The 26,710-nt window shown below is 37.0% G+C and overlaps 1 protein-coding gene across 5 annotated transcripts in view; it reads right to left on the bottom strand.

Moving 5' to 3' along the window:
• The window catches only part of Cnot6l (CCR4-NOT transcription complex subunit 6 like), an 85,430-nt gene that overhangs the window by 35,442 nt on the left and 23,278 nt on the right, over positions 1-26,710 (bottom strand). For 4 of the 5 annotated variants that reach the window (XM_036200638.1, XM_036200639.1, XM_036200636.1 and 1 more), the window contains exons 3-5: positions 25,452-25,638; positions 23,149-23,234; positions 5,985-6,074 (exon numbers count right to left, since the gene is read on the bottom strand). In XM_036200638.1, coding sequence (XP_036056531.1) covers positions 5,985-6,074; positions 23,149-23,234; positions 25,452-25,638 — 363 coding nt within the window. The remainder of the gene's footprint in view (positions 1-5,984; positions 6,075-23,148; positions 23,235-25,451; positions 25,639-26,710) is intronic. The other variant, XM_036200640.1, reaches the window with a different exon arrangement.

Genomic DNA, 26,710 nt, shown 5'->3' with positions numbered 1-26,710 from the left:
ACGAGAGTATTTTCTCTAACTACAATAAATAGAATTGAGCTAAAAAATCTAGCTTGAACTCTCATGAAAATTAAGAAATAAAATTCTAACTGATTCACAGGGTAAACAGGGCTATTAGAAAAAGTGCTGAAGGGCTGGAGAAATGGCTCAGCAGTTAACAGCACTATCTGCTCTTCCAGAAGACCCAGGTTCAATTCCTAGCACCTACATGGCAGCTCACAATTGTCTGTTACTCCAGTTCCAAGGGATCGGACACCAGTGCACATAAAATAAAGTTAAATAAATTTAAAAAAAAAGTTTTTAAAAGTGCTGAATTGTATGCTAATGAAAATAATACAAATGGAAGCCTGTGGGACACATTTAAAACCCATATTTAGAGAGAGAGACAGACAGACATAAATGGGTATTATTGACTTAGATTTCATGTTGTTAGAAAAAGAACAGCAAATAAAACACAAAAAAAGTAGAACTGAAGAAATAAAGTTGAGAAATTAATGATACTGGAAATAAACATGTAATAAAGGATAACCAATAAAACCGAAAGTTAGGTTTTTCTCCCCAAGGAAAAAACTGACAAATATCTAGGAGCAAGACTTTCTACAAAGTAAACTAAAGCAGCAAATATTAATATCACACATAGAAGAAATATCACTCTACATCCTATGGACATTAAATGTACCATAAAAAGATACTCTGAACTTTTTGTGAAAAAAGATTGGAGAGTTATAAAGAATGTCATTTTCAGATAACACTTCTTTCAGAAACAGAAAAATAAAAAATAGAATAGTATTATAATTACTTAAGAAAATTAAACCAGCAACCAAATGATGACCACTGCCAGCATATGTCTCAGATGATAACTAACAAGCTTCTAAATGGAGAGATGGTTCAGCAGTTAAGAGCATTTATTACTCTTGCAGAGAACCCAGTTTTGATTCTCAGTATCCACATAGCAGTTCACAAACATCTGTAACTCCAATTCTAAGGGATTCAAAGGCCTCTTCTGACCTCTGTAGGCACTGCAAACACGTGGTGCAAATACATACCGAAAGGCAAACATACATACCCATAAAACACTTTTTAAAAATTAAAGCAATAGTTTAAAACATCTTGCAAAAAAACTTCAGGCCTAGATATATATTCTGTCTAACAATAACAAAATTAAACTCTCCCAAATAATACAATTCTTAACAATTTTATGAAATCACTATATCCTCAAAAACAAAACTGGGTAACAACAATGAAGAAAAGAGTTGGTGGAAATTCTGACTCTACAGTAAATGCAAACAGCTCTGGAAAAGTGGTAAAATTCCTCTTTGATCTCAAGACTTCTGTACTACTGCCATCATACTGTCAGGTCTCCAGACTTCTGTACTACTGCCATCATACTGTCAGGTCTCCTAAAGACTCGGAGAACAGAAAAGCTGAAAACCATTCCATGGACATTGGCACTTCATTTTTTTTTTTTTAAATTTTGGAGTTATCACCACTTTGGTTCTTAAAACTTTTCCATCGAGGATCCTCCTGCATAGATCTGAGAGTCTCAAGGGGAGGGATTTGGTAAAGATATCCTTTCAGGACTGAGTGTCCAAGTCTCTCAATCTTTACACATCGTCTATCTGTCACACACAACAGGACTGAAATACACACGCACTCATACACTGTAACAGCAAACACAGAAACTCAGACACTATAACAGTACACACAGAACCTGCATGGGTTCAAACCAGATGAAGTCCCAGCACTAACAAACTAACAAGCAGGGGTGGACAAAGTCCTTAACCAAGAAGCTATTTACAATCGATGCCTGCTGGGAAAGGGAAAATCCATTTTTTCCAAGGAGTGTCACTGGGTATATCAACCACACTCCTGGAGAGTCCCCATGCCCAGGAATAGTTGCTGGAAAACACAAAAAGGATGCCATCTTTTGTTTTTGTTTTTTGGTTTTGAAAGAAAAAAAAACACAAAATTGGGTGGGGAGGATTTGGATAATGGAAAAGAATATGGTCAAAATATATTGTATGAAAAAAATTTAAGTAAGAAACATTATTTTCCTTTGTTTCCATGTATTTCAGGCTAAGCTTCAAATGTAATTGAGGACAACCTTTAACTTCTAATCCTCCCTTGTCCATTTTTCAAGTGCTGAGATTACAAGCATACATCACCACCACTCCCAGTTTATGTGGAACTGGTGATCCAACACAGGTCTCTGTAAATGCTAGGCAAGCTCCTCTAGAGTTATATCAGCCTCTCCACACTTGATTTCTGATGCAGCTTTGAAAATCAGTAATGAGCTGGGTAGTGGTGTTGCACGCCTTTAATCTCACCACTTGGGAGGCAGATCTCTGTGAGTTTGAGGCCAAGGTGGTCTACAGAGTGAGTTCCAGGACACCAGAGCTATACACAGAGAAACCCTGTTTCAATGCCCCCCCCAAAAAATTCAGTAATGAAGAAAGAATAGAATTACCAGTAAATAAAAAATACACACATGGGAGTGTTACTATGCAAAAAACAATTCCAAGGTTATAACCTTCTTACAAGTAAAACAAAGGTGTTTCTAGAGAATACATTCATGATCTTATGCTAAGGAAAAGTTTTTAGAAGGGCACATATGTTGTGGCCAATACCAGGACCACCACTACCCATCCCAACTCCAAAACCAGTAAATTTTATCATGTTAAAAGTTCTATTCATAAACCAAGCACAGGAAAGGGTATTTGCAACAGAGATACCACCAAACGACTTACACAAAGTACTCCTGAAAATGTATACATGGCTGAATTAACTGGTGACATTGATAAAGATAAGAAAGGTATTTACTGTAAATTGGGAATAGCATGCATAGTATACACACAGCTTAAACAAACGTTCACACAGTCCGAGGTTTTTTGTTTTTTGTTTTTTGTTTTTTTTCAACAGAATCTCAAGTATCTCAGGCTGGCCTGGAATTTGCAGTAAGCTAAGCATGATCCTGAACTTCTGATCTTCCTTCCTCTGGCTCCCCAAAACTAGGACTACATATATACACCATCATACCCAATTTATGCAGTGCTGGGGATAAAACCAAATGCTTTGTGCATGTTAGGCCAATAGTCTACCAGCAGATCCACATCTCTACATCTATTCTGCATTTCTTACTAAAAGGATTCTGGAAATAAGTTTATTAATTTGTCTTCCATCATTCAAATTCAAGTCATTTTGAGCCAATAGCACTTTGAATAACATTAACTGCTTTTCCTCTTATTATAAACCTTACATTTTGCCTGTGAGGTGGAAGTTGTCTTTTATGATAAAGCTCATTGTAAGAGTATAGCTGAAATAGTAACTGTGACCTCTATGAGGAAACTCACAATTTCTTTAGCTCTGTTTACAGACTATATGGGGGCAAGAGAAATGGTTCCCTAGGTAAAGGGGAGAAAAATGACTACAGAAAACATCCTGATCTCTCACTTCACATGTGCTAGAGCACACACACACACACACACACACACACACACACACACACAACAACAACAACAACAACAAAACTTTCTGTCAGGCGTGGAAGCGTAGGCCTTGAATTCCAGCACCTGGGAGATGGAAGCATGTGGATCTTTGTGAGTTCATGGCCAGCCTGGTCTACATAATGAACTCTACACCAGTCAAGGTTATAGTGAAACCTGTCAAAAATAAATAAATACGTGTGTAGGGGCCAGGAAGACAGCTCAGTGAGACTCTGCCAAATGGCTAGATAATTTATGTATGTGCAGACCATGAAGATGTTTTAGTACATAAAAGTGCATGTTCTACAAGTATGAGGGCCTAGATTCAAATCCCCAGCACCACATAAAAAGTAGGCATATCTATGTACACCAGCACTGAGGAGCAAAGACAGGCATATCACAAGAGACTGTTAGCCAGCCAGTCACACTGAAAAAGCCACTTCTGGTTCAATGATTGACCCTGTCTCCAGATAATCAATAAGGGGGAGAGTAATAAAGACAACTTGGAAAGCATGTACACACACAGGCATTCATACCCATATACTCATGTTCATGAAACACACACACACACACGCACACACGCACGCACGCACGCACGCACGCACGCACGCACGCGCAACCAAAATATGCATATTTTTTAGAGAGACATTATTCCAGCCAGGTGGTGGTGGCGCACACCTTTAATCCCAGCACTCAGGAAACAGAGACAGGCAGATCTCTGTGAGTTTGAGGCCAGCCTGGTCTACAGAGCGAGATCTAAGACAGGCACCAAAACTACAGAGAAACCCTGTCCCGAAAACAAACAAACAAACAAAAAAAGACATTAGTCCAAGCATAGCCTTCTTATGTAAGAAAAATTTGCATATGGAACACAACTATTTTATTGCCCTATAATTCTGCTATTTTTTTGTTTGTTTGTTTGTTTGTTTTTTCGAGACAGGGTTTCTCTGTGTAGCTTTGCGCCTTCCCTGGATCTCGCTTGGTAGACCAGGCTGGCCTCGAACTCACAGAGATCCACCTGGCTCTGCCTCCCGCGTGCTGGGATTACAGGCGTGTGCCACCACTGCCCAGCATATAATTCTGCTATTCTTAAAAGACCACCTGCAAATTTTCCACAAATGTGCAATGAGTGGAACTACAGGCAAACCTTGATTTATAATGAAATTGTGTTCCAATTAGACCCAGACTAAATCAAAAGAATATTTAAAACACTTAACCTGTATCATACCTTAGCCTAGCCTACCTAAACATGGATAGAATGTTTCAGTTAACTTATAACTGGAAAAATTAACTAACAGAAAGCCAATTTTATAATAGAGCATTGATTATCACATTTAATTTACTGAACACTATACTAAAAGTGAGGAATAGAATTGTTCTATGGGTAAACTTTTACATAAAGTCAAAATCACCTTTGTCTAGGCACTATTGATAATTATCTTTTCCATTAAAAATATGCAAACAGGGTTGCAGTCATCTTACCAAATTCAGGTCACTAGTAACTATTTATCTTAGTAATTAAGAATATGACAATCTTGAGTTCATAGCCTTGTAATTACTAGCCATTTTTATCTCAAAGTCTGTATTTGTAAAATGTAAAGATCATGGAAATGGTTCTGCAATTAAGAGCATTTTCTGCTCTTCCAAAGGACCTGAATTTGGTTCCTAGCATTTAACATCAGACAGCTCCAGGAAATCTGACCCCTGTTCTGGCCTCCTTTGACATCTCCACATATGTGGCAATGTATGAATGATCTCATCATTTAATTCCAATACTCAGGAAGCAGAGGTAGAGGCAAGTGGATCTCTTCTAAGTTTGAGGCCAGCGTGGTCTACATTATGATGTCCAGACCAGCCAGGGCTAGCTACACACTAAGACTCTGTCTCAGTAGTAGTAGTAGCAATAGTAATAATAATAGATGGTTTTAAAATGTAAAACTCCCTACAAGATAGTGTAACTAAAATTCTTATCACATTGCTTCGTACACAAAAAGTACTTATACATGAAAATAACAAAGTCCTGCCCACATGCTGTGGGATGTCCTGTTATGTTGTAAATATATGTTGCTATGATTGACTGATAAATAAAACGCTGATTGGCCAGTAGCCAGGCAGGAAGGATAGGGTAGGCGGGACAAGGAGAAGAATTCTGGAAGGTGGAAGGCTGAGGCAGAGAAAAGCTGCCAGCTGCGATGATGAGTAGTAAGATGTAAGTTTACAGTAAGCCACGAGCCACGTGGCAAGGTATAGATTAATAGAAATGGGCTGAGTTTAAGTGGTAGGCCTGAGCTAATGGCCAAGCAGTTTAATTAATATGAGCTTCTGAGTGATTATTTTATAAGCAGTTGTGGGATCCGTGGGCCTGGGCAGGAGTGGAGAAAACTCCAGCTACACCCACATAAAGCGGAAATTCCAAAACCTATAGCAGTTATAAAAGCAATTTGTGATATATCAACTACTGATAACATCTATAGAGTTCACTGCTTTGTCATTAAGAGTTACCTGCAAGATTGTCAAGCATGAAGTTCAGTAGCTTTCGGGTTCCATCTGGGTCCTGGTATAAGCTCATAATATCCTGTGATAAAGGATTGCCTTAAACAGAGAACAAAAATAAAATGTGACAATTACAATTTCAGGCATATATTATGGAACAACACAATAATTTCCTAAACATGAATTTTACTGTTTTATCTGTGACACACATCTAAAGAAATTATATGAATATAAAGAAGATAATTTAGATAGTCATAAATAGTAACTTCAAAAGAGTTATTTCCAGATTTCAATGTATGAGCCTAAAATGTGAACTTGTCAAAAAGAAATAAATATGTGTGTGCATAAACACATACATATTAATCATGATTTACTTTGAAATTACCTGTAGAGTCTACATTATCTTTAGATAGACTGCTAAACAAAACATAACAATTCTATTTATGAAGGAATTTATAATTATCATAAAAGGGAGGTCTCAGTCCAGTGAGATGACTGCCAAACCTGATGACCTGAGTTTTATCTCCAGGAACCACATGGTGGAAGAAAAACCAATTCCTATAGTATTGTCCTGTGACTAAAACATGTGCCTCCCTTTCACAAAAATAAATGTAAAATAAACATAGTAAAATAAAAATAAAAATCTCCTTGGAATATTTATATTAACATATTATATGAGGAAAATGCAAATATTTCAAATGAGAAGAAAATCTGTTGCCAAAATAACTTAAGCAAAACGTGGAAGGAAAATGTTATAACAATGATCAAAAATATCTTGAGTATTAAAAAAAGAGATGTAGGGGCTGGAGAGATGGCTCAGAGGTTAAGAGCACCAACTGCTTTTCCAGAGGTCCTGAGTTCAATTCCCAGCACCCACATGGTGGCTCACAACATCTGTAATGAGTTCTGGCGCCCTCTTCTGTATACATAATAAATAAATAAATCTTAAAAAAAAAAAAAAGAAAGAAAAAGAAAGGAGAAGTATCAAAATACAAGATACCTGTAACAGACTGTATATATCTTTAATAAATGAAGCACTGATTGATGTAAACATACAATTATCTAGCATTGAGACCCAAAAAAGCAAAAATCATCAATAGTCTAAACATGAAGTTCCAAATTGTTAAAATAAACCAGCAGTAGTCCATTTACCCATCAAAATGCAATTAAAAAAAAAATAATGACCATGTTAGGAGAATGTATAGTTCCTGGAAATTTCATATATTACTGCAGTGTAAAATGATGTGACTAAGGTGTAAGTCTGGTTGGCAGGGTTCAGTTAACTTCAGAAGCAAAGGGAAAAGGGTGATGGAAATGCTCTGCACCCTCATCTGAGTGTTCTCACAGATGCACAGTGCACACTCATCTGAGTGTTCTCACGGGTGTACAGTGCACACCCTCATCTGAGTGCTGTTCTCACGGGTGCACAGTGCACACTCATCTGAGTGCTGTTCTCACGGGTGCACAGTGCACACTCATCTGAGTGCTGTTCTCACAGGTGCACAGTGCACACTCATCTGAGTGTTCTCACAGATGCACAGTGCACACTCATCTGAGTGCTGCTGTTCTCACAGGTGCACAGTGCACACTCATCTGAGTGCTACTGTTCTCACAGGTGCACAGTGCACACTCATCTGAGTGTTACTGTTCTCACAGGTGCACTGTGCACACTCATCTGAGTGCTGCTGTTCTCACAGGTGCACAGTGCACACTCATCTGAGTGCTGTTCTCACAGGTGCACAGTGCACCCTCATCTGAGTGTTCTCACAGGTGCACAGTGCACCCTCATCTGAGTGTTCTCACACGTGTACAGTGCACACTCATCTGAGTGTTCTCATGGGTGCACAGTGCACACTCATCTGAGTGCTGCTGTTCTCACAGGTGCACAGTGCACCCTCATCTGAGTGCTGTTTCCAAGCATACAGTCAGTCAAGCTGGATTCTTAAATATTAGGATACTTTTCAGTATGTCATTATAACTTAATTACCACAGGAAGAAAACTGTAACAGACATACTGAAAAGACAACCCAGTAACAAGGGAAGTTGGATTCAAGGGAATTTACTAAAAAACCATGAATGGGTCTTAAAATACTGAATATTAAATAAAGATATAAAATTTAAAATAAATTGGTTTCTGCTCCAAAATGTCTGAAAGTTACCATTCCTATCCTTGCAACCATTAACTGGTAATTCAAACTATTGTTGATTATGTCCTCCACAAGTCCTGCCTAGTCCTAAAAACTATTTTCGCTAAGCCGGGCAGCAGTGGTGCATGTCTTTAATCCCAGCACTCGGGAGGCAGAGGCAGGCGGATCTCTGTGAGTTCGAGGCCAGCCTGGTCTACAGAGCAAGATCCAGGACAGGCACCAAAGCTACACAGAGAAACCCTGTAAGTATGAAAGAGAGAGACAGAGAAGAGAGAGAGAGAGAGAGAGAGAGAGAGAGAGAGAGAGAGAGAGAGAGAGAGAGAGAGAGAGAGAGAGAGAGAGAGAGAGAGAGAAGAGAGAGAGAGAGAGAGAAGAGAGAGAGAGAGAGAGAGAGAGAGAAAGAGAGAGAAAAAGAGAGAAAGAGAGAAAGAAAGAGAAAAAGAGAGAAAGAAATCTTTCTTTGGGTGATTCTCCAAATCATGGTTTTATCAAGGCTTAACAGATCCACATGGCCCCTTCTAGTTTTCAATAATGGTGGGAAAATATTCAATTGAGGATCCTGTAAGCCCTGGTACCAACTTCATATTTGTAACTACATGGACAGTGTGCCTTCATAAGAACAGAAGATTGCTGCTGAAAGAGCTTTGGGCCTCAGGCATTGCTTACTAATCCTAACGAGGGCAAACACAAAAAGGGAAGAAACAATACTTTTGAAGCAATTCTGATTCGACAGATAAAGAAAGCAATAAACAAACTTAACCCTACACAGACAGACAAGAGCCAGCTTTTAAAAGCTGACATAAAAGGAGGTCCACCTTTTATCTAAGAGGTAAGAATCCAGCAAAAGAACCCAGGAAGTAAGGAGAGGGGCTGTGGAAGAGGAAGATTAAGTAAGAACAAAGTAAAACTATGTATAAAGATGAAAAGGCTGCAATCAAACCCCTAACTTTGCATACTTAAGAAAAAAGTTAATCAGTAAGCTGATACAAGATATATACAAAGAAGTTTACTAAATGGTATCACTTAACAAAATGCATTGTAGTACAAACTAGACCATGACAATGACAACCAGAAGATCTTAAAAATAGACTGGATAAAAGGATCAAATACATTCAAAAGCTAAAAAACAACAAATGATTTCCCAAGAGTCATATAAATTATATTGGAGATTTCAAATCTTCTCTGTTGTGGAATATTACTTTACATTGTGAGAAGACGTGTCACTGTAATTGGTTTAATAAAAAGCTAAATGGCCAGTAGCTAGGCAGGAGGTATAGGGGGGGACTTCTGAGCAGAGGAAAGGAAAGAAGAGATGGATCTAGGCATGGGAGGGACACCAGAGGACACAGAGAAGAAATGGAGATGCAAGATGGAAGAGAGGTAAAAAGCCTGAGGCAAAACATAGATTAATATAAATGGGTGAATTTACGGTATAAGAGCTAGTGGGATAAGCCTAAGCTAAGGCCAAGCTTTCATAATCTGTCTTATTCAAACTGTATGCAAGAGTAATAAACTAGTTATATACTCCATAATGACATTTTGTCAATAAACAATTGTAGCAGGAAGGTTTCTCTGGTTCCACCTGGCCCCCGTGGAACCACATTTCTCCAGTTCCATCCAGCCTTGAGGTCCCACAGCTGCTTATAAAATAATCATTCAAAGGCTTTTATTAATTACCAATTGTATGGCCTATGGCAGGCTTCTTGCTAGCTAGCTCTTATAACTTAACCCATTTCTATTAATCTGTAAGTTACCACATGGCCATGGAGTTACCAGTCTGCTGGCACCTTGCTGCTCCTCTGGTGGTGGCTGGCATCTCCCTCTCCTCTCCTATCATCTCTTCATATATCTGGCTTGGATTTCCCACCTGTTTCTAAGCTGCCTTGCCATAGGCCAATGCAGATTTATTAACCAATAGCAACACATATTAACAGCACTTCCCAAGACAGGAAGGCAGAGGCGGAGGACATGCCATCCTGCCATCCAGGGAGCAGCATGTAATGGCACACAGGTAAAGCCACGGAACACATGATGACATACAGATTAATAGAAATGGGCTGAGTTTAGTTATAAGAGCTATCTAGCCAGAAGCTTGAGCCATAGGTTTGTAATTGATATAAACTTCTGAATGATTATTTTATAAGCTTTTAAGGGATAGTGGGGCAGGGTGGGACCTAGGAAAATTTACAGCTACAAACAATTTCATATGTTATACTAGTGCCCTAAGATTACAAAGAGCTGAAAATATCCTATCAGCATACAACATCACTGCCTTCCCATCACTGAAGCATGACGTATTCAGTGTTCGTGTATTTGTAGTGATGCTGGTTTTAAACAAGCCAGCGCTGCCAACTGCACAGTATTATAGGATATGTAACTATGAGGTGTATGTAATATTAAATGACAACAAAACTGTTACTTCTTCATGTATATACTAGAATATATTACTCCCACACATTAAAAATAAAGTTTATTGTAAAATACAAGCCCTGTTACTACATCATAGCAACTTCACCATCTCCTATTTATCATATTCTTGAAATGCATTAAGAGAAGAGATAGGGTTCCTAACCTTACCATCTAGGCTTATATAAATTCTATGATAGTCACACAAAGATGAAGTTGCCTAAAAACATATTTCTAATAATATACTCCTGTCCTTAAACAGTAAGTTACTCTATTTGAGATCTTGAATGGCTCCAGCATCCAGAGAATTCATTTAAGGGGAAAAACAAGACTTTGATTGATAAAAATAATTTTTGAAGTTTACTTCTGATCCCACATTGCCCCAAGTACCCCAGCTGGAGGTTTTTCAGCTTCATCTCCAAGACTAGTCATTGTCTGGTCTGCATGGTGTTTTTCTGACTGTTGTCCACAGCTGAAGGACCTCCTCCCCACACTCACCACATCCCCTAATAAGAGGGTGACAGAGTGCAGAAAATTACTAATGCAAATCACTGGCAAATTTTAACTTTGTGGGAGTAGGGGAGATAGATGGTAGAGGCAGAACAAACAATAGGCTAAACAAATGAAAATCTTGAGAATTAGATATTCACAGGGACTTGAAAAGCTCTGATGGTTCCTGGCAGTTTAAAAGACCATCCACATGTACAGGGCTATATACAGGAGAGACTGAAAAACAGCTCAAGTTTCACCTCTAACCTTGAAACTATGCCCAGTCAGGAAACAAAGCTAACAGACTGTTGTAAAAAGTTCCAGCTTAGTAATAAAAGTGTGTTCCAAACAGAATCACAAAGCAAAGAGGGAAGATTTATAGGTTCCAGGCATTTAAAGAGTAAAGATTTCAGTGACCACAATACAAAATTACTTCTGAAAATTCATTAAAGCAGGAAGAAAAACTGTCAAGTAACAGTAAGACACAACTATAGTACAAGGTAAAGTTCCGATTTCTGAACTGTCATGTTTACTTAAAGGTTCAGTTCTAACTAAAAAAAAAAAAATCTATAGAAGATACAAAGAAATAATACATTATGAGCCAAGCTAAGGGAAGAGAAAGCAACAGATAATGAATTAACAAAGAAAGAAAACTATCCATCGGTTACTTAGAATATCAACAGTCTGACCTTGGGTGGTTCAACTTAACGACTGTTAAGCTTTAGGACAGTTCAAAAGCAGTATCCATTTAGAAGAAATCATATTTCAATTCTCATATTTCATCAGGCTAATAAAATGTAGTAAGCTATCTTGTGATGATAGGCAGCTGTAACAAGTTTTAGATTCCAGGTAGGTCCAAGATCATAGGGATTTTCAGTGTACTGTGGTTGAGTTCAGTGTAGTAAATATACTTTGCAATTACAATGGGTTTATTTTATTATGATGTAATTCCATCATAAGCAGAGAACCAGCTGAATGTGTAATGAGTTTTAAAAATTGTCTAAAGAATTTAAAAAGCTAGGCATAAAATCCCTGGACTTAGGAGGCTGAGACAGGAAGATCACAAGCTGAGGGCCATCATGAGTTAAACAATGAGAAACTGTCTGAAAAACAAAAATTGAAAGATAGTTTTAAATTGATTTTTTCAGTACCTAAAAAATATATGTTAAAAAAAAAAACTACAGAAAGAAAAATGAAGAGAAAACAATGGACATCAACAGCAAAAACTCTCTAAATAGCTCAATAATCTTGACAGCTAGGAGCAAAGGACTAAATACGAAGACATATAAGATTACACAATATAAAAAACCAAAGTAAGAAAAAGTAACGCTGAAAGGCATCTCAGATAGATGCCATGAAGGATTATCAATGTTACTGGAGTCCCAAGGAGACAGAATAAGAGGGTTAAAGAACTAGTGGCCAAAACCATCTTAAATTTGATGAAAACCCTTAGCATACATATCCATCAAGCTTATCAAATTCCAAGTGGGATGACAAAATACAAAATACAAGAGGTGTACAACTAAAACTCTAGCGAAACTGAAAAAAAAAAAAAAAACCTAATATGTTGGGGATTTAGCTCAGTGGTAGAGCACTTGCCTAGCAAGCGCAAGGCCCTGGGTTCGATCCTCAGCTCTAAAAACAAAACAAAAATAAAAACAAAAACAAAACAAAAGAATTTTGAAGAGGCAGGAAAAGGAAGGTATCATGGACACATCCTCAGTTGTCTTACTAGCTGAAATGCCTACAAGAAACTTACCTTGCCATACAAACAGCTTTAAAGTGGCTTCAACTCTCCACGCCTGCACACAGCACCATGTGGCAATTACTAGATCCAGAGCCGTTTGAGAACTTCATCTCTCAAATCACCACCACTGAGCCAGCAACTTATTCTACAAGCATTATTTTTATTTCTTATTTTCTACTACTATTTAATCTCCACTCTTGCATAAATGACTTGATGGCTTTGCTGCTCCATTAGGTATTTGGGCTGTTCTTTATATTCCTCCACCTACTTTACTACACCATTCTTTACTACACCCTTCTGCCACATCTTACACACTTCTCATTCCTACATCTGTTCTTCTTCTTCCTTCTTCTTCTTCTTCTTCTCCCCCCCCCCTCATCCTTACTCCCTCCTCTTTTCATCTTCCATGGCTTTAACAAACTCAAAAATCTGTGGACCTTAACTGTGTAACCAAACCTCCTACCCCAGCTACTTTATTTTCTTTTTCAAGTCTAATATTTAATCCTTATCCTTACCCATTCTACTTTTCTCCAACTCTGAATTTTATTATCTAAAACAGGAGAATTCCTATGCCATCCTTAGTTGTTTATCCTCCCTCCCACAGTTACTAAAGTCAAGTGGGGTATTGCTATTAACTGACTAATGTAACATCTGTACATTAGTAATTCAAGAAGCTGTGGCTGCTCTATCAGTTAATGTCTTACATAGAGTTTATATCAGGCACTCTGAGTGCCTGGACTGAGGAACTGAAGTCTTCACTACACACTCAACTCTACCACATACATGACCCATATGAGTACTGCAAATACTTCAAATGAAAGAATAAAACTAATAAATAAATAAAATCAAGAAAAGTAATGCCAGATGCATAAATATAAGAAAAAACATAAATTTTCAAAAACACTGATCCTACAGTAATGGCATCTAGTGATAATAAGTGAGACTATTATCAGAGAACCCAAAAGGATTGTTATATGTGCTCAAAGAAATCAAAGATGAAATAAGTTACCATTTGAGAACACAAAGAAATAAGTAAGTCAGTGTGAGATACAAAAGAATTCAACCGATTAAAAAAACAAAACAAAACCAAAAAGTAACCGGCTGAAATGCTGGATATTAAAAAACATACTAAGCCAAATAAATAGCTCTTGAATGGTCTCCACCAACAGCATGGGTCAAGGAGACAGAATACCTGAGTGTGAAGGGAAGCAGAACTACGTGAGGCAGGGATGAAGCTCAAACAGTAAAGGTACCAGTGGGACACAGACATACACAACGTTCTGAAATGACCCAATCGGCACACGGTAGGCATAGAAGAAAGAAGAGAAAGAACCCAGTTTATTCTAAAGGCATGGAAATATTTTTTAAATAATCATTAACAGAAATTTTCCCTAGGAAAAGAGAGCTTGAAGACAAGGCCAAGGAATTGGAATCAAAGACAAAGAACATACCAATGGGAATTCCAAAGTATATGTAACACTCTGAAAAGACCAAATCTACAGATAATGAATGTAGAAAAGAAGACTCTTAAAGGCACAGAAAATATTGTTAAAGAAATCATGATAGAAAATGTCTCAGAATCAGGAAAAGAGGTATCAATTCAAACACAGGACACATTTAAGGATACCAATCAAGAAAAGAACAACAAACCCAGAAAAGAAACTCCCTTGATCGTGTGGTAACTAAAACACTAAACATACAAAACAAAGTTTGAAAACAGTACAAAGAGGAATCCAAGTCACACACAGGTCCATCAGAGTAAAAGATTACTCAACTGAAAATGTAAGTCAGGTAGCCTAGACAGATGTATCTTTTTCTGAAAGACAACTGCCAACTGAGATTAATACAGGTATTCTAATAAAAGTTATCTGTCATCACTGAGGAAAAATTAAAACTTTATGCAATAACAATAATAATAGTAATTATAAAGGCTAAAAGAATTTATGACTACTAAGCCAGTTCTACAGAAAACACTTGAAAGAATCCCTCAGACCAAAGAGAAAAATTTATAAGGCTATAGGAAATAAATAGCACTAGAATAACAGTTAAGAAAGGAAAAGGAGTAAAATACCAAACACTACAAAAATCAACAAAGTAACGGGAATACATACATACCTTTTAAGATTAATTGTGATTATTAATGGTCTCTGAAACTGCTAGAAAAAAAAGTAGGGAGTACACGTCAAGATATAGGTATAGGCAAGAATTTCCTGAATAGGACTCCAATCGCTCAGGAATAATCAACAAACCAGAACTCATAAAATTAAAAAGCATTGTATAGCAAATGAAACTGTCAATCAAGTGAAGAGATAGCCTCAGAATGAGAAAATCTTTGCCAGCTATATATCCAACACAGGATTAGTATTTAGAATATACAAAGAACTCAAGTAGCTAGTATTAAGAAAACAAACTAGTTTTAAAAATGGACCATGGAACCAAACAGAGTTCTTAAAGAAAAAAACTGTAAGTGGTTGACAAACATTTTTAAAAGTGTTCACCACCACCAGACTGGCGCCCAACGTGGCTTATAATTTTCTCAGTTATGATAAAAGATAAGTTAGATATTAAAACCTTAGACTCACAAACATAAGATAAATAGGATATCTTCTTTAATATTGTAACTGTAATTCTTGCTTGATAATTGTTTTGTTATATGTGATTTTACTATGTAAAAGTTAAAACCTTCCTTAAAAAAAAAAAAAAAAAAAGGAAGTGCTGTGGATATCGCTCTGTGTAAATAAAATTCTGATTGGCCAGTAGCCAGGCAGGAAGTATAGGTGGGACAAGCGAGATGAGAATTCTGGGAGGTGGAAGGCTGGGGCAGAGAGACACTGCCAGCCATCGCCATGACAAGCAAGATATAAGGTACTGGTAAGCCATGAGCCACATGGCAACTTACAGTCTAACAGAAATGGGTTAATTTAAGATTTAAATAGATAGCAATAACCCTGCCACGGCCATACAGTTTATAAGTAATATAAGTGTCTGTGTGATTATTTAAACGTGGGTTGTGGGACTTCGGGGGCTTGGTGGCACTTGGAGAGAAGATCTCCAACTACACCAGACAGCAGGGAAATGTAAATTAAAATTACTTTGAGGTTCCCTCTCATCCCAGTCATAATGGCTATGATCAATAAAACAAATGGCAACAAATGCTGGCAAGAGTGTGGGCAAAGAGGAATTCTTCTTACTTTTGGTGGAAATGTAAACTAATGTAGCCAGTATGGAAATCAGTAGTTTCTCAAAAGCTGAAAAAAGATCTACAATGTGCCCAAGATACACCACTTCTGAGCATATACCCAAAGGACTCCATATACTCTTAATAGAGATACACCCACATCCATAGTCATGGTTGCCCTAGTCACAACAGCTAGTTAATAAATGTCCATCAGCTGATGGATAATGAAAATGGGATTTTATTGAACTGTAAAGAAAAATGAAATTATAGACTTTGCAGAGAAATGAATGGAAATGGAATACAACAGTAAGTGGGATAACCCAGGCCCAGCAAGACAAATGCCACATGTTCCTTCTCGTACATGGATCTTAGTTATGTATTTTTAGTTGTATATCTAAACTGGAATGTCTGTAGTGGTCAGGAAGCTACAAAGGTGCTCATGAGAGGTAGAAGGGAAGGGATCTTGAGGGGTGAAGGGATAGAATGCACGTGATAAAGTTTAAGTGAGGGTAGGGAAATGGCACAGGGAAGGTGTGTTGAGAGGTGGATTATGCAAAATTAAGGATGTACAGAAAGCCCTTATGGAAATCCACTACTTTCTAAGCTAATTAAAAAATATAATTTAAAAGAAAAGTTTGAACACAGGTACCCTGCTTGGGTGGACAATGCTTCCCCCAGAAGACATGGATTATTAAAATAAAATCCCAGTGCCAGGCATGGGATAAACTGCTTGAGTGGGAGGCGCTAAAGGCCCCCAAACAACACAATCTCCTATAGCCATTTGTCTTTGGTAGCCACCATACGATGGTAAGACCCTACTGTGTAACTCACAAAACATTTTGTTTGCAGAACAAAGAAATCAAGCTCGAACTGGCCTGAAAACCGTCTCTCTGGTGGCTGGTATGCAGAATGCTAGAAGATGCTACTCAGGCCACTGGAGGAGAAAAGTCATTAATGGTATTACTCAACAGTGTATGTACCCAGAATGCTATAGTATCTACTTGTCAGGCAAAATGTGCCCACTGGTGCAACAGAAGCATGAAGATTGGGGGTAACCAACTGCTTTCTGATTGGATCTGAGGTCTGCTCTACAGAGGAAATTCATGCCAGGTACTGTAAATCTTGGCCAACCAAATATTACTGCTGCTTTGTTAAGTGGACATTTTGTCAAACTGCCTTCTAAATAGTTTTATTTATGCTCGTATATTAGTGCTGCTCACAGCCTTGACAGAAATGCTTTTTATGCAGTGGGCAACAGTTTGCTATACAGAGATTCATAACTAGTGAAAAGGCTAAGAATACATGACTGTTGAGTGCTCAGCCTTAAACATGACACCTAGATCAACTCTCTGATCCCCAAGGCTCGGCAATATCATAGAATTGGGGACAGAAAGAATGTTAACAGCTGGAAGACAGGAAGGAGTGCAGGAAAATGCTGTCGTCTAAACATGACATGGGGGTCACACTCAGGACCTCAATGTAACAGGGTTACCTACATAAGACCTACACAAGATCAAGCCAACATCAGTCAGCATTCCAGCAAGTGGGCTCTAATTGGACTCAGTGGATCCTCATCCCCAAGAAAGAGACAGTATACCAAAGTCGGAGGAGGACACATTGAGGATGTCGAGGGAGAGGGGAGTTGGGAGCAAATATAATCAACTGTATACATGTATGAAAACTATCAAAAGTAAATGGTATTTTTTTAATGACAATATTGGGGGGTGAGAGCTGATATTCCTTGGAAATGGAACCTAGAAGCTGCATTTACAATAGATTTTAAATTAAAAAACTACAATAGAAAACAAAATTATGTAAAAGGATCAAGACTATACAACAATGGTAAAATACACATTTATCCAATACCACACTTCACTATCCCATGTTCACCAATGAACAAAACAGTCAGAGACAACAGAAACATGACAATTTAAGTATACTGTAGACCAAATGCACTTAACAGACATTTATAGAATATTTCACTCTACTGCAGAATATATATTCTGCTCAGTAGCACACAGAACATTCACCAGGATAGCCTATAATATACTAAGCCAAAAACACTTCTCAACAAATTTGCAAAATACAAAATTGCATGTTTTCTCTGACCACATAAATTTCTTCAAAGGAAAAACTACAGGAATTATATGAATATATTAAAATTAAATAACACGTCATCCAAACCTTCTAGTTTCAAGAACTTAAGAATTTAAGCATTTCTTGAAACAAACGAAAATGGAAATACATTACCAAACTTACGTGATACAACAAAAGTATTATTAAGTACTGATATTGAAAGAGTAAAAATATTTTACATAAGCAACCTATTATAGAGCCAGAAAAAAAAAAACAGAACTTAAACTTAGTAGGTTGAAAGAAATAAAGATGTGATTTTAAAAAAATAAAATTCTAAAAATAAAAAGATTCACAAAACAAATACTTCAAAATATAAATAAAATCTTATGTGTACTAAAGAAATAAAAGATGTCAAGTAAAGGAAAGGAGGTGAAAAAGGTGGTCTCGTAACTGATACCACAGAAATACCAATGATCACTGGGAACTATAATCAACTACTATATGCAAACAAAAAGCCTGAACACAAAACCCATGCATACTAACCTGACAGCAAGAAGAAAACTGACTCAGAATGATCAGAATGAGATCTTTCATCAGAAACATCAATTCAAAATGGATAAAGGAATCACTATACAAAACTACGATAGTATAAGAAAATACAGGGTAAATGCTTTAATACATGTAAAGACTTTTGGTATACAACCTCAAATACAAAAAAATGGGATTACATCTTTATGAAAACAATCAATACAGTAGAGTGGCAGCCTACAAAATAAGATTTACAAACTATTACTCTAATAAGGGATTAATATCTAGGGAGACTTGTCACGTGAGCCAAGACTTCTAGAGGAAGCCTGATAACATGAATAACACGAACAGACACTATTTCAAAAGAAAAAGAAAAATATTTCCAATACAATATGCAACACAAGGCAAAATAAGACAATATATAGCCATAAATGTTTATTTAAAAATAATAAAGTGTAAATGTGAATGATACAACTTGAGATAGGAAAAAAACTTAAAAATTGCTTAAAATGATAGGTAATATAGGCACAAATAGTCTCTAAAAATATATCAAGATTACAGAAACAAGTACATTTCCTCTCCTTTTTCTCTTTTTATTCAATATGCAAGTAAATGTTTTAAAATTTTAACTGGATGTGGTAGCACACTGTTAAACAGCCAACTGCGATGGACAAGGCAGGAGAATTTAAAGTTCAAGTTCAGTTAGGTTCTGCATCATAGCACTGGTACAGTCTAGCAAAACTGAATCATTAACTATTAATAATGTTGGCGAGATGGCTCAGCTGTTAAGAGCATATACTGCTCTTGCAGAGGACCTGGTATTCATAATGAGCCACTCACAATCACCAGTGACTCCAGATCCAGAGGATCCAGTACCTCTTCTGGCTCCCCTGGGCACTGCACTCACAAGCATAGACTTACACACAGGCACACACAAATACACATAGTTCAATTTCTTTAATTCCTAATAACCATTCTAACTACAAATATATTAAGAAAATATTTTCCAAAAGAACATACACAAGTAACGACAGCTTTACAGAAATATTCTACTAAACTTTCAAGGAACAAATTCACTTCTCTTACTCCAATTTATATGAAAAATACAGAATTTGCCAAATGGTTTTTGTTTTTCCTTTGCTGTTGTTTGATTTGTTGCTGCTGCTGCTGCTGCTGTTTTTAACGAAACAGAATCTACTACATATCCCTGACTGGCCTGAACTTGCTATGTAGGCCAGGCTGGCTTGGAACTCACAAATATCAGCCTGCCTCTGCCTCTCAAGTACTGAGAGGTTAAAGACATCAACCACCATACCCTTAAGTAAGAATAACGAAAAGAACAAGGTCGATTTTATTCTCAATATTACAGAAAAAAAAAATCCTTAAAAAGTGTTTTTGGGAGGCAAGTCCTATGCTTTTGTAGTGTACAACCATTATTTAGAACTTTATTTGTTTCTACTAGGAAGTTTCTGTAGCTGGTTATATATAGGCAAATAAATAGGTCAAGGCAACCACAGTGTAACTACTATGTAACTTTTCTCCAGGCAAAGTATAATTAGCTTTATGCAGCTTGCTACAGTATTTGTTACTTACTTAAAACACACTGAACCCTAGCCAGGATTACTCAATTGCACTATGTCAGCCACTATGCATGAAAGAGTAGGCAAACAAAAAAGTAGCTAGTTAGCAGCATAAACTCTGCCTCCAACACACAGAGATCCGCCTGCCTCTAAGTGTTGGGATTAAAGCTTTGTGCCACTATGCCTAGCTCTCTCATCACAGTTCTTATCAGATTAAATTCAGCAATGTATAAATCATATAGTATGTTAAAAGTGGGGTTATCACTGTAATGGAAACGTCAGTATTTTTTTTTAAATGAGAAATACGGTATCTTTTTGGTAAAGGGATCTGATAAATTATGTGAAAAATTATCAAAGTAGAAATGAAACTTCTAAAGCTGGGCATGGTAATATATGCCTTTAATCCTAACACTCAGAAGGCAGAGGTAGGTGGATCCTCTGTGAGTTCAAGGCCAGCCTCTATAGAGTGAGTTAAAGGACAGCCTGGACTACACAGAGAAGCTCTCATCTTGACAAACTAAAAGAAATGAAACTTCTAGATTCTAAATGCTCTCACTGTTTTTCAAACAACAACAAAACCCACTGGGATAAATCCCTCTCTCCTTCCACTCTCTCTCCTCATAAAGTTAAATAAATTAAAAATAAAAAAGACAATGTTTAAATTATTTTCTAATCGTGTGTGTGTGTTGGCAGGGGTAATCTGCGTGAGTGAACATGCACATGTGTGCAGATGCCTGCAGGGGCAGAAGAGGGCTTGATAACCTGAAGCTGGAGTTATAGGCAGATGTGAGTCACCTAACATGAGTTCTGGGAACCAAACTCTGGTCCTCTGGAAGAGTTGCTCTTAACCACTGAGGCATCTCTCTATGTCAACATTTGGACTTTTAAGCAACTTACAGGAAACATCTCCAACTTATTGTCTTGGCCATGCCTATGGTTGTAGGGAGCTAAGTAGGATCTGGGAAGACTTGGGGGAGAGAAAAACTATGATAAAATTATACTGTACGGAAAAAAAGTAAAGCCAATAAAAATTGGTCTTCTCTGAATTTTTCAAATAACTTATCCTCCATACACATTCCTCAGATTTCAAAATGTAATTTTCTAAAATGAGCTTGTTAGACTAGGACACTACAAATCATTATTAGAATTTCAGTAACTATGATTTCAAAGAAGGCTGCTCACTCGCGCCGATTCATCTTTTAAGTCTCACCGGCTGTGATACATGCTCTGCTCACTTTTCTTTCATTCATTATACATAAACTACTTCAAAATAGCTAAAAACTGACTTAGAAATTATTTTGAAAGTTATGTTCCTGTGTATATAAAGCTACCATTTGTTAAGAACATTATATTCCTTTAACTACCTAAGAAAAATAAAGTTTTAAAAGGCAGGAAAAGCTCTAGCTTTCTTTCTTTTCTAATAGTTCCTTGCTCTTCTGTATATAATCACTTGAGCAGAAAACAAATCTGAATGAAAACTAAGCATATCCTCAAAAAGGAGAAAAATATTGAGGACATTGTGAACATTCCTACTGAAAATGAGAATTCAGAAATTCAGCTGGGCATGATGGCACATACCTATAATCCCAGCACTTGAGAGTTTGAGATGTCAGTCCTAGCTACACAGCAAGGTATCTTAAAAATAAGAAAGAAAAAAGAAAAAAAAGAGGGGAGGGAAAGTAGACTGCTACAAAACCATACTATTACTGTCAGGCTATGTGTATAGTGTACAAATAACACAAATGAATCATATCCCCAAAATACTGTGCTACACATGTATATATACTGAAAAGGGAAGAAAAATAAACACCATGTCACTCTCAATTTACCACAGAATTAAGTTCAGTAAGAGGGATGTCTCCATAGGCAAGAACAAAGCTAAGTTGTAGTCAGTTGATGAAGAATAGCTAACAACTAACAGATTAGATACCTGAAAAGAATTTTTTACTTTGTTAATCCAAATTGTTATTTTCTGTAAATGGCACAAAGTTTGATATTGTTTTTCCTTTATCTGGTCTGACAATCCTGATCTTTTGGTCAGAGAAGAGATTTCTAATGAGCTTGTGTTAGTAGAAAAAATGCCAGTACAATGAAGACCAACCAAACAGTAGTTACTCGCTTTTTTGGTTTGCTTTTGGTGTTGCTGAAGACCAAACCTGGTCCTTGCACATGGTGAGCAAGCACTTCACCACTGAGTTATATACTCAGGCCTAGAAAAACTAGTTTTAAGATTTAACACTTTAATAAAACATAGGACAATAAAATTAACAAATCATCAGAATAATCCATTCAGCTGGTAATATAGCATAAATTTTTGGGAATGTGTAACCTAACATGAAAAGAGTCATGTTAAAGTATTCAATACTAACATTTGCTATTTCAAGAATGTTGTTTGGCTCAAAGGGTAAGTCTGCTAGGTTCAATTTTAAATTGCTAATTTCTCATTAATGGGCTTTCCATCAATAATATCAGAATGTACAAAACAGCTATTCTGAAAGTTCCAAACAACATAAGAATTACTCTTACTAAATAAATAGGTGAGATAAGTATTGATTTTTGAATTCATGAATCTAAGCTTGTAAAACAATAAGCACTCCATAAGTTTTCAATCAAAAGGAATAGGCTTATACCTAGGTGACTGTTTTAACTACGTAAGATTTAGCACACAGAAAAAAATGAAGCTGGAAGTGGTGGTTCACATCTGTAACCCCAGCATTGGGGGATGGGGGGGGATGATACAGAGTGAATATGGAGATTTCAAGGCTAGCCTGGGCTACAGAGTATGAAATCTTACTTACAGAAAAAGGGAGAGAGAAATGGGGAGGAGGGACGGGAAGTGGGGAGGAGAGTGGACGGGAGAAGATAAAATGTCTCAACCTCTACATTTCTAATGACTTTAGCTAATCCTCCTCACGTTCTCAAAGTCATACCAAAACTGACCTATACTTCAAAAAAAGATCTTTAAAGTCATTATAATACTTCAATACTAAGCATTAACATATCTCCTTTTTAAGTCACTCACCTGTTAAACCTAGAGTTTGTAGCTGGAAGAGCCGGCCAAGTTCATAAGGCAAAACCCGTAAATAATTGTCATTTAAAAGCAATTCCCTGTTTAAAAAGAATTTTTTAAAGGTTTCAGTATAACATAACATGCTTTATAATACCTACGTTTGTCATTCTTAGCTTTCTTCTAGCACATCATAAGTGATGTTTACATTCAAGGTATTTCTTCATGTTAACCCCCAAATGCCGTACACTATTATTAAAGTGCTACAATTACTAAATATTTCTATGATTTACTCATTCTATGGCACAGATTAAATTCAGGGGTATATGAACTACACATCAATCTTAGGCTAAATCAAGTTTTTCTTTCATCCACAACATATAGCAGATGCCAATCAAAGTGACAGATGTTATTAGTATCCAAAATCTGTAAGACCTTGAACCAAACCTAATTTATAGACGAAAGTAATTTATTTTATTCTATGTGTAGACTTGGCTATCCTGGAACTTGCTCTGTAGACCAGGCTGGTCTCAAATTCAGAGATTCACCTGTCTCTGCCTCCCAAGTGCTGAGATTAACGGTATGCGCTACCATTACCCGTCATGAAGAAAGTAAAATTTTAAGCAAACTTGAGGATTAAACAATTAGTAGCCAATTGCCTATGTCTATTTTAACTAACTATTTTAACTAACTCATGTCAAAATACTGTGAGAAAAAAATTTTAAAAACACAAAGAGAAATACAGAACAAGGTAGTATATTGCAGAAATTAATGATACTTTTGTTTGTTTATTTGTTTTTGTTTTTGAGACAGGGTTTCTCTGTAGCTTTGGAGCCTGTCCTGGACTAGTTCTGTAGACCAGGCTGTCCTCGAACTCAGAGATCCACCTGCCTCTGCCTCCCGAGTGCTGGGATTACAGGTGTGCGCCATCACTGCCCAGCTTAGAAATTTAATGATACTTAAACATGAAAAAAGGGCAGTCCAGATGGCTCAGTCTGTAAAGACATTTGATGTCACCACTGACAACCTAAGCTTGATCCACAAAACCCACTTGACAGTAGAGAATAAACTCCCACAAAGTTGTTCTCTGACCTTCACATGCAAGCTGTTGACATGTGCGAATTCACACACATAAGCATGTTATTAAAAAAAAGAAAAGCGGGCTGGAGAGATGGCTCAGAGGTTAAGAACACTGGCTGTTCTTCCAGAGGTCCTGAGTTCCCAGCACCCATATGGTGACCCACAACCATCTGTAATGAGATCTGGCCCCCTCTTCTGGCCTGCAGGGATACATGCAAACAGAACACTGTATACATAATAAATAAATAAATCTTTTAAAAAATAGGAAAAAAGAAAAGCAAAATATGAAAGACAAAAATGTACTCTGGAGACCCATCACTAATGTAGAATAAAGCACAGAACAGAAAAGATAGGAACAGGTCAGTAAAGACAGGCACAGAAGAGCAAGACACAACAGACAGGAGATACGTTTATAACAGAAATTTTTAATAGATTATGAAAAAAATAACACCTTCACTAGTAAAGGACAAAAAAAATAAGCATTCACACAACCAGTTATGGGGTGGTAAAAGAACAAATAAATAACACAACAGTTATTAATTTTAAACATGTAAGAGCAACTTAAAAAAACTATTACTATTACAGTCAGTGTAAAAACAAAAATAAATAAATACACACCTAACAACAACAGCAAAACTGTTACTCAATAGATAAGATTAAAAATTCTTATTTTGGAAACAGTTAATAAGGTCCTAAAATGTTTTCTCCTGGAGGAAATCTCGCCAATGTAGTGGCACATGCCTGCAGTCCCTAGTCGTGAGAGGCTAGAGCAGAACTGTGCAAGCTGAGGCCAGTTGGGGCACCACAGCAAGACCCTGCCTCAAAGGGAAGACTTAAAGATTCCTGAACTGTAAATCCACTTTAATCAAGGTGTTAGGTTTCATTAAAGAGTTGTAATATAAGCATATATTTACAAACTGAAGTTTGTTCCTAAAAGTTTCATTTATAAGCTAATGGTATTTTCTCAAGGATTTCTGATTAGTCTTATCAGACTTGACTCTAAGGAAGACTTTAACCTCCCCCTTCCTCAAGTGTGTCTAAAGAAATTAGCGCAGGAACCTATACTGCAAAGGGAAGAAAGGTCAAATGGAGGCCAATGTGCACTGGGCTTTAAGACCACTCCTATGTTTTGGTCTTCACAAACATGGAAATCCCACCATAAAAATAACATCCCATAACTTTCTTATGTGGCAAATTTGTGACTTTATATATGAATCATGTCTTTAGTATTTCCTCACCTGAGAGACACCATGTTTCCTAGTTCTGCTGGTAAACTTCTGAGTTTATTGGATGACAGATCCAGGTAAACCAGATTATGAAGCTTGGCAATATCAGGTGGAATGCGAGCAAGGTTATTATCATTTAGGTGCAACGCTGTCAAGTGTGTCAATGACCAAAGTGATGTACTTAAGCTCCGCACTCTACCTAAAAGGCAAAATACGAAAGCATTAACTCTAGACCCAAACGAAACTTGAATCCCAAGAACTGGCAAGTGCTAGGAAAGGCAGCAAATACACACAGATATCGTATCTTTGACATTTTAACTTTGTATTGGAAGTGATATAATTGCTAATGGCCTCCTTTAACTTCACTCCATTTTCAAGTCACTCTTTTTTATGGAATGGAGAAATGGAAAGAGAAAGAAGAAACAGAGAGCAAGAGATAAACAGTGAGAGAGAAAGAGAGAGAGAAACTGACTGAGGCTGACTGAGACCTCTCTCAAAGCCAGATGTGAAGGATAAAATTTGAGGTTGAATTAAACTTTGGTGGTAAAATAGACATGAACTTTTATTTTTTTTTAAACAGTGCTAACAGTCTACATCCACTCCATGAAAATTATGAGTGTAAGATGCATCTAGATCCAGGGCATGGGTTGATCAACAAACTTAAAATACACAATTAATTATTATTATTATTCAGAACCAACCTTAGATTAGTCATCAGGAAAATCATTGTGTCCTCAAAGGAAACATCTTCCTAGGTTTCTGATGTTACAGTTAGAGATTAACAACTGTAGCTTAAGACTTTACATTAAGTGCAACATAGTCAAAGAAATATGTTTCACATCAATGCCTGTGAGCAACTGGGCATAAAGCATGTATGTACTAAACAGAAGACCTGCTTCAGAGTTCCGATTTTTATCACTTATTAGCAATATAGGTCTAGGCAAATTACCTAGCCTCAGGGTTTATAAAATGAGATGTAAACTATCTTCTGAGTTATCAGTGTTCTGGTTTTGTGATGGAGGCTCATGTAACCCTGAATGGCCTCAAACTTGCTATGTAGCTGAGGATGGATCCCGAACTTCTTGATTTTCTTGCCTCTACCTCCCAAGTGATAGAATTACAAGCATGCACTCCCATACCCAGTTTATTTGGTGCTAGGAACTGATCCTAAGCCAAGACTTTATGAATGCTAGGCAAGCATTCTATCAGCTGAGACGTATCCCAGGCCTGTTTATAATTATTATAAAGCATAATTTATATAAAATTATTTT

This window comes from Onychomys torridus, chromosome 10, assembly GCF_903995425.1.
Source record: "Onychomys torridus chromosome 10, mOncTor1.1, whole genome shotgun sequence".
Classification (NCBI taxonomy): Eukaryota; Metazoa; Chordata; class Mammalia; order Rodentia; family Cricetidae; genus Onychomys; species Onychomys torridus.
The sequence above is the reverse complement of the archived record's forward strand: the minus strand, read 5'-3'. Positions and strand labels throughout refer to the sequence as shown.